This window comes from Haemaphysalis longicornis, unplaced genomic scaffold, assembly GCF_048455015.1.
Source record: "Haemaphysalis longicornis isolate Haplotype H1 unplaced genomic scaffold, Haemaphysalis longicornis Haplotype H1 scaffold_2, whole genome shotgun sequence".
NCBI lineage: Eukaryota > Metazoa > Arthropoda > Arachnida > Ixodida > Ixodidae > Haemaphysalis > Haemaphysalis longicornis.
The window spans coordinates 38,903,295-38,911,962 of NW_027526295.1; the positions used below are offsets into that span (position 1 = coordinate 38,903,295).

At 52.7% G+C, this 8,668-nt stretch overlaps 1 protein-coding gene across 1 annotated transcript; it reads left to right on the forward strand.

Annotated features, from left to right (window-relative positions):
• Window positions 1–1,876: 1,876 nt before the first annotated feature.
• On the forward strand, window positions 1,877–7,108 carry LOC144167913 (uncharacterized). The gene is made up of 2 exons (XM_077697044.1): window positions 1,877–3,620; window positions 7,074–7,108. The coding sequence occupies exons 1-2, from the start codon at window positions 1,877–1,879 to the stop codon at window positions 7,106–7,108; spliced, it is 1,779 nt and encodes a 592-aa protein (XP_077553170.1).
• The last annotated feature ends 1,560 nt before the right edge of the window (window positions 7,109–8,668 follow it).

Below are 8,668 nucleotides of genomic sequence, written 5' to 3' on the forward strand. Positions count from 1 at the left end.
GGGTTCAAGCGCAAGCGGAAAGCAACTGTCGACCGAAAGGCCATCGGAGAGCGGCACACCGGTTATATTCTAGGCACTATATATGCGCAGCGCACCCGAACGAGAGGAAATCGCGGAGAGAGAGTACTGCACATGCGCAGCACCGCCCGCAGCGCCGCCCACCGGCGGAGTGAGAGCGTGCTGGGCTGCACACGCTCTCACCTGGGCACGCGCCGGGGCCGGGTGCGTCTGCCGCGGCTATGACGCAACACAATCCACTTTATTCCAATCCAATCCAAATCCAATCCAATTCAAGCCAACCCATTCCAATCGAATCCAATCGAATCCAATCCAATGCCCCTCGCGAGAGAGAGTTCGCTATCGGAGAGGAGAGCGGGAGAGTGGCTGCGGACAACGGACGCACGCGGACAACAACGGACGCACGCAGGAAGGACAGGGCCGCCGACAAGAGATGCTCTGAGCGTCGCATCTAAAAAGGCAGCATCTCCACTCCGTGGATTATGGTGAGGCTGCGGAGTACGGGGATTCTAAATGACATCCAAGTTGCGCCACGACTGACAACCCGTTTTCGCCCCGACCCTAATACAAGTCATACCAGGTGTTGAGCAGCAGCATGACCCTTATGTTCGTTTCGTCCATGGCGGAAAGAGGGTGTGTGATATCTGGAACTCTCTTACAGTGACCGTGCACCGCGGCGCGATCACATGCGTACGCGTAGCGCCACCTAGCGTCGCGCCACCTAACGTACAACTTGATCCCAACCCTACTACACAGGCGTTTGTGCGCGTTTTCTCGTTGCTAGGTTACGTTTGTGCCTGTTTTCGTGTATTTTGGAGTGTTCTTGTACCCTTTTAGTTAGTTTTCTCACATGGTATCGCTTAATAATGGTGTGCGCACGGATGGACGCGGCCTTACATTGGGAGGCCCGAAGGTACTCCGCACCTTTACAGGTGAGGGAGTAAGCCGTTTGACTTTCGGGTACTCGTGGGCTCGACACAGACACAGTCTTGACTCCTGCCGGTGTCTTTCCAATTTTTTGCGATAGTAAATGCAATGCTCGCGGACGTGGACCGACATTGTGAGGTCCTAAGGTACTCCGAACCAAGAAGTGATAAATTGGCGAATTTCTTTGTTTTTCGAAATGTTTTTCGAGTTTTTCGAGTTTCTTTGTTTTTCAAAGATCAACTACAGATTGTTTGGTTGATTTTAAGTCGTATGTGAAAGAAGGCTTCGTGAAAAAAAAATAATACTTCTCTGTGTTCTTTTACACATAGAAGGCGTATGACAGAACATTGCGATGCGGTATATTGCTGGATTTGCAGACATTTGGCCTCGCCCGCAATATGCTCAATGTTGTTAAAGATATACCTCTCTGATCGCACATTTCGTGTTCGTGTAAGCAATGTGCTGTTTAGAACCTTCCTTCAAGAAAATGCGGTGGCCCAGGGGGGAGTGCTGAGCTGTGCACGTTTCCTTGTTAAAATGAATTCGCTAAAAATTACACCATCTCCCTATGTGGTGATGCCAAGCAGAATTTTTGGCGTCCACTCAGCTCATCGGACGGGGCAGCGTGTCTCAACCGAGTCAGCAACTGAGGAAGGGGCATGCGGACCGGGTTTATTATATAGAGCAGATGGACTGGAGAAGAGGAGATGAGAGAGGAGACGCGCATGCGCGCTTATCGCGCAGCTGGCGCGTTGTCGTTATGTTATGTGATCTGGTGTTTAGTAGCGCCAGAGGGAATTCCACGTCAGGGTCCACACCAGTGCAAAGGCACGTAAGTACTGTAATCTTACGGTGAGTATGCGGTAGTGTTGGAGGCGCCAAAACTCGGGTCCGTCACTCGGCGATACTCGAGCAAGTATCCCGCCTGAACATGGGACGACGAACGTTCGCCTTCATGAAGGACTTTCTCGCGAACCCCACGGCGACGATCGTGGCCGGTAACATGGAGCTCCCTAGCAGGACGCTGGGTAGCGTCGGAACGCCACAGGGGTCGGCGATCTCACCCATACTCTTCAACATGGTGATGATCGGTGTGGCCGACAGGCTAGCCGGCCTCCCGGACGTCAAGCACACCATTTACGCGGACGACATTACGCTCTGGACAACGGGTGGCAGCGTCGGCCACATCGAGGCTGTGTTGCAGCAAGCGATTGACGAAATTGAGAGTCAGCTACAGGGGACAGGGCTGGTGTGCTCGCCGGCGAAGTCGGAGCTCCTGATCATCCCGCTGCGCGGGCGGAGCAGGAGCGACGCGACCGAACCGAACATCAACCTGAGGACGAGGGACGGGACCGCCATCCCGCACGTAAAAACGTTGCGAGTGCTGGGCTGGCACATCGCTGCGCTCAGGCACAACGGATTTACGATCAAGAAACTGGACGCGAAGGTGGCGACGGCCATCCGGCTCATCCGGAAGGTGTCCACCAGACACGTGGGGATGAAGGAGGCGAGCCTCCTCCGGCTCGTACAGTCGTTTGCAGTCAGCCACGTGGCCTACGTTGCGGCGTTCCACGAGTGGAAGGCGGCCGAGCGCAAACGCTCGACGCCATCATACACAAGCGCGCACAAGGCGGCGCTAGGGCTCTATACGCACACCAGTACGGAGAAGCTTTTGGAGCTAGAGGTGCACAATACGCTCGAAGAGATAGCCGAGGCACAGCATACGGCGCAGATGGCGAGGGTAGCGCAGACGAGGACAGGGCGTACGATTTTGCAGAGGTTAGGATACCGCGAAAGGGGGTTCCATGGGGACGGGGGCCGGGCGTCGCTGCCGCGTAGGCTGCTCTGCCAGTTGCAGGTGGCGCCGATCCCAAAGCACATGCATCCCGAAGCCAACCAAGAGCGGAGGATCGCGAGGGCGAAGGCTCTCACGGCAACACACGCATCGGACAACGGTGCTTACTACGTCGATGTGGCCAAGTACCCGGACAGGCCGGGCACATATGCGGTGGCCGTGGTTGCTGCTACCTCTGGGGAGCTCTACATGGCCGGTAGCGTCCGCACGCGGAGTTCGGAACAGGCCGAGGAGCTAGCCACAGCGTTGGCGCTCACAAACCCGAGGTGTTCAACGGTGATCAGCGACTCGCGGTCGGCGATAATGAACTACGCTACGGACAGAGTGTCGCCGTGCGGAGTGCGGGTGTGCGGGGCCCTACAACCACGACAGACGCCGGCGACGCTGAAATGGTTGCCGGCACACGTCGGCCCGGTCAGCACGTGCGACAATCGCAACGAAGGGGCAGACCGAGCTGCGCGCGCGCTCACCAGTCGCGGCGCGAGCCCGGACCTCCCGCCGATGGAAATGGAAGACGACGAGGCGACGCCGCACACCTCGTATAAGGGCACTCTGGAGTGGTACAGGGGCAACAGACAGGTGTTCTGGCCGCCCCACCACAAGCTAACAAGGAGGGAAGCAGTGACGCTGCGACAACTACAAACGTGCGCGATGTGGGATCCGGTGATAGCCAAGCACGTGTTCCCGGACGTGTATCCGAGCGATATGTGCGCGGTGTGTAGGAAAGACAGGGCCACGATGGCTCATACCCTGTGGAACTGCAAAGTGAACCACGGTGCTACAGAGACGTTACTGCCGCACCTATCGGATGCGGTGGCAAGCAAGGACTACGACGTGCAATACAGGCCCGTCCAGCAAGTGTTGGAGGCTCTCAAGCGTCAGCGGCCGAAAGCACTGTCCCCTCGGGGGCTGGGTGTGTGTAGGTAGCCGATGCCGAGGGACCGACTGACACGACGTTAGGCAGAGTCAATTTTGCCGGACAATAAAGATCTTTTATCTCTCGCTCTCCATCATGTTCTTGTCGATGTTGTCGTCTCTGTGGTAGAATTGGTAGTCTCCGTCAGCGTTGGTGAGGTAAAGGTTGTTGACGTTGGTGCTCCGGCTGGTGCTCCGGCCTCGTCTTTGCAGCTTTGTCTTCTTCTCCTTCTTCTTCTTCAGCGGTTCCCCGACGGGAAGATGATGACGGTGGTTGAACGCGGAGCTTTCTCGTGATGGATTTTTTGGTTGGCCAATCCCTAGGGGCATCCTGCCAAAATTATCATCAGAAGCGCTGCGGACAGGGGCGAAAGCAACGTACACGCCCTCCTCTTTGCAGCTTTATCTTCTTCTCCTTCTTCGTCTTCACCGGTTGGCCTACGGGAAGATGACAACGGTGGTTGACGCGACGCTATCTCGTAATGAATTCTTTGGTTGCCCAGACCCTAGGCGCATCCTGCCACAATCATTATCAGATGCGCTGCGGATGGGGCACGGACTCGGGACATCTCCCCAAGCAAGAGGCCCTAACATCCTCCTGTAAAGTGTTAAGTTCGTCGTTTTTATTGACGTTCAGCTTCGCGTGCCTTCGTCGTATCAGTAGCTTCTTGACGTAGTTTGAATGAGTCAAGGACATAAGGCGCGTTCGTAGCACTTGCTCCTGTCTCGGTTTTGTAGCGCAGTGGGAAGAGCCCCGCATAACTCCCGTTGCGGCCAGAGAATCGTGGGATCGAAACCGGGGTGCCGCTAACTATTTCTTTTTTTTATTATGTAGGGGAAGAGGTGCGGACAACGGACGGACGCCCGACATAGCCCCGAGCAAGAGATGCTTTGCATGTGAAAGATCTTGCACCTCGAACTGTCCTATACACATCTTATGTCGACGACATTCAAGTAGTTTTAAGTCCTGTAATTATTCTATATGTGAACGCCAAATCCAAATGAGGGCCAATACACTTGGTTACATGGGCGGACAAAAAAGCGTTTAAATGTAATGCTGATAAAGGCGCTGTTGTGGTATTTTCCAGGCAACTCGGCGTTCATCCCCTCCCCTAAATTACGCTACAAGGTCAGCCCGTACCTGTGCAAAATAAGCCCGAGTTACTGAATATTTTACTTCACCACAAACTCACTTTCATTCTGCATATAAAATACTAAGAGGGAAGTTCCTATAAACGATTAGCATTTTGAAGGTGCGATCTCATCAGACATTTGGAATGGACACACAGTGTGTGCTCACCCTTTTGAATAGCCTTCCTTGTAAGGTCAAGGATAGACTATGGATGTATTGTATACCAGTCTGCAAGCAAAACAGCAAAGAAATGTCGGACGCAGAATACAACTTGGGGCTTCTCTTGACCACAGGTTTGTATCCAACCAGTCTCATACCACCCTTTTGTGTTCGGATCCCTACCTAACAGTATGCACCACCCTAGCATTGCACAAAGCATGCACTCATGGCCACTGAAAGGAACCACCATGTGTTCAAGCTATTTGAGCACGCTCACAGAACTTGGCACCGTCGCGCCAGCTCAACAGCGCCTCTGTTGGGTAGGTAGAGTTGGGGCGGAAAAGGAATAAGCCCAGTATACTTCAAAGGAACGCGCTTATTTCCGCCAACCCCTTCGGTCACAGTCACACATCCCAGTGGGTGGAAAGGGGCGATGAGCGATTTGGCACCACGTGCAAGTGTGCGCGTCATCGGCGCGCAGAACCGGTGGGCTCAGCAATGAGGGAAAATCTGGGGTGCTGGCTGATGGTCTCTCAAGAGAAAGACACTGTCCGTCTGTTCCCAGGCACGTACCGCACGGCGTCATCATCGAGTGTCAGGTAGGGCTAATATGTGAGCGAAGGGACTAAGGATCAACCTAAGGCACGGGCCGGCAGCCGGAAAGGATTGCGGGCTTAGAGCCGGCGCAAAAGAGCTGCCACCGGCTGGTCAGGAAAATCGTTACGCACCTTAGGCTGTCCTGCTCAGCGTCTACTCGAACGGACCCCGCGCAGGGCGCGCGTCCCCCATCCCGGCGACGGGGTTTTCGGGCGCAATTCAAACAAGCCAATAAAATGACGTTAAGCAAGAACCAAGGCGGGCCAGCCGTGTAACTGACAGTGTTTCATCATGCAACGGCCACCGGCACTTTTACCTCGTCAGGAAGTTGAAGCTTTCGACCCAACGCAGTGGCACAAGGCCGAGCTGGCCCTTCTGGAAAAGAGGGGGAGAAAGCGGCGCGCTTACGCACTAAACGAGTGCTCCCGCAATAGCTCGAATGCCAGTATCCCCACAGTCTTGAGTTCAATCAATGGTCAGTATAGTACCAGTGCACTTACACAGCTGTTATGTACGCTGCAAAGATCACTTCTCAGAAGGAACACCGTATGAACACCTTTATATAAAAAACTATTGTTCAAATTTTTTTTCAAAACGAATATCTATAGCAGCTGTCTTTCTTTTAGATGCGTCCCTCCTAGAAAAGGACTTCCAAGTTCCTCTGCCAGATATTCACCGCACATTTGGTTGTACCGTGTTGGTTGTTCCGTGGGACATTTGCCCAATTCAGTGTGGCAGGTCTTTCAGTGCCTTTCCTCTCGGAGAAGAAGGATGACCTGCAAAGCAGACGTTATCCACGGAGTGCATCAAAAGAAAACACGTTTGTTTTTAGTTTACGACTGAGTATACTTCGTAGCAAATTACCCGAAGGAAATTTCGAACAGACCAGAACTTTATCCCAGCAGAAAAACGTCGAGGTAGAGCTATCTCTTTCCGACCCACGTTGTAAGCAACTTACCGTTTGTGTAACACGCCAACGCAATCAACTCTACCACAGACGACACCGGACCTGTCGCATTGGGCTGGTTGACAGTGACATCACGTCAACACAACGCAAATGTCATCAGTAATCACTGAAACCTATATCTGTGCGTGGCCGCTTTCTCTCTACCACCTTATTCTCCCAACCCGTGCACGTATAAACCTGCAACTGTTCATGAGTGGGTGATTAGAAGTGAATTTTATGTGGAACACGTCGCTCTTAAAGCCCATTAGGCTGAATGAGTGATATTGGCCCACGTCGGCGTTCCAAGCAGGCCAGTTGTCGGTCATCCTAAGGGATTCGCAGCTGCACGACAAGCTGAAACTTAAGGCCGCAACGGAGGCGGCAGCGGCTTTACGTGGTTTTCGCGCCCATTCACGCCTCTCTTTGGGCCATGCCTTCTCTTGGTTTCGCACTTTCATCAGGCGAGTGGCATGCGTCCATTCCATAGCGAATTAACATCTGGCGGGTTTCGCCCTCTGTACCAGTGGACACGCACGTGGGTGTCGCCGCCCTGTCGTAGGCATCTCATTTTCTGTGCAACACACCAACCCCGGCCTAAACCGGTCGATTGCGCAGGACCGCTGACTGAGCGCATCGAGCCATGAAAAACCACATTTAAATCTCTCACCAACCCAATGGGTATGTCAAGGGTAGGGGCATTAGGCCATACTGTGCGTGCATGGCCCCTTCTTTCACCCCGACCTCGTGCACGCCTCAACCGTCAATGGGAGATAGGGGCCTAATTAGGCCTGAAATACACTGGCGAATGGAGGAAGAAAGACTTTATATGCGACCAGATTTAGATCTATTATAATCCTTCCACGAGAAGAACTATGACCACCTGCTCAACGAGGGCCACCGACGCAACAGTGTTCCTCGGAATGGCTTTCATGCTAAAGAAGAATAATGTGCTCACGCTGGTTTTTCAACGGGGCAAGTTGCTTTCAACCGGCAGGGGTGGTCAGCTAGCGAGCGAGGTGGGATTTGATGCAGCAATGGCCGCGGCTACATTCTCAGCGGTGGCGGTGGCTTTTTGGGAGTCTTTACACCCACTCGGGCTGGTGTTAGTTGATGACGGCGCTACGGCACCTGCCAGCCGACCGCGCAACTTGTGAAAGAGGCATCAGTGGTGTGGGGGTAATACTTGTTGTGATAATCGTTGTAAAATACGCGTCGGCGGCGGCCAGGCGGAGACCCGGAGCGGCACCGAGTAAGTCTGCTTCACCGGAACGAAAACTGGGATGGGGGGGTGAGGCATATACTGCGTTGCAGTAAAATATACCAGACGTCGTTGTGGCTCAGCCCTTTCTGTCACTGAGGGATAAGTACATGGCAGCTGAATTCTACACATATTCCTCGTATACTTCTGCAGCCACGTCTTGTGCTGCAAATGGATCCCTATTCACTTCCTTCAAAACAATGAGAGGAACGGTAGGATGTTTACTGCAGAGGCATACGGTATCCTGCTAGCTTTGAACTACATTCTCCAAGGGAAAATTAAGATCTCAGTACAACACAAACTCTTTGACGGTTGTTGCAAAGCTTTCATCTCTGAAGGCAAGTAGAAATCAAACTTTTAATGTTGCTTGAAGAGCTCCGTGCACGGTTTATAGTCTCAAGCTTGCTGTCACAGTGTGCTGGTTTCCCGGCCCCTGTGGCATTGTGGGAAATGACACCACTTACCAAAGCGCTGCAGAATCTGCCGTTCATGACAACATAGACACAAACCTTGTTCTTTATCAAGACCTGAAACCTTTTTTGAGGAGGAAGCTTCAAAACTACTGGCAATGGCAAATGCAATACAGCAACAGATAATAAAAACATGTAATTAAACCTAAAATAGAAAGCCTCATCCCGAGAAACATTCCAGTTCCCTATAGGTGGCCTTATGCAGGCATAGAATGTGCACACACACACATCACGCATTCATTCTTGTTATCTGATACAAACAAGCCACAGTGACCTCGATGTAGAGAACAGCTTTCTGCCATTCATGTGCCTATTGAACATGATATATACAACAGTTAAAGGAAACATCATTTTATTGAAGCTTCACGGGTATATTCCGTTGCCCCCTTCG

What these genes read in the sequence shown, in the direction of transcription:
- LOC144167913 (XM_077697044.1), top strand. Translation starts at nt 1,877, where the DNA reads ATGGGACGACGAACGTTCGCCTTCATGAAGGACTTTCTCGCGAACCCC. An exon ending in CCTATCGGATGCGGTGGCAA is followed by an intron (nt 3,621 to 7,073) that starts GCAAGGACTACG and finishes CCTCTGTACCAG; the next exon opens with TGGACACGCACGTGGGTGTC.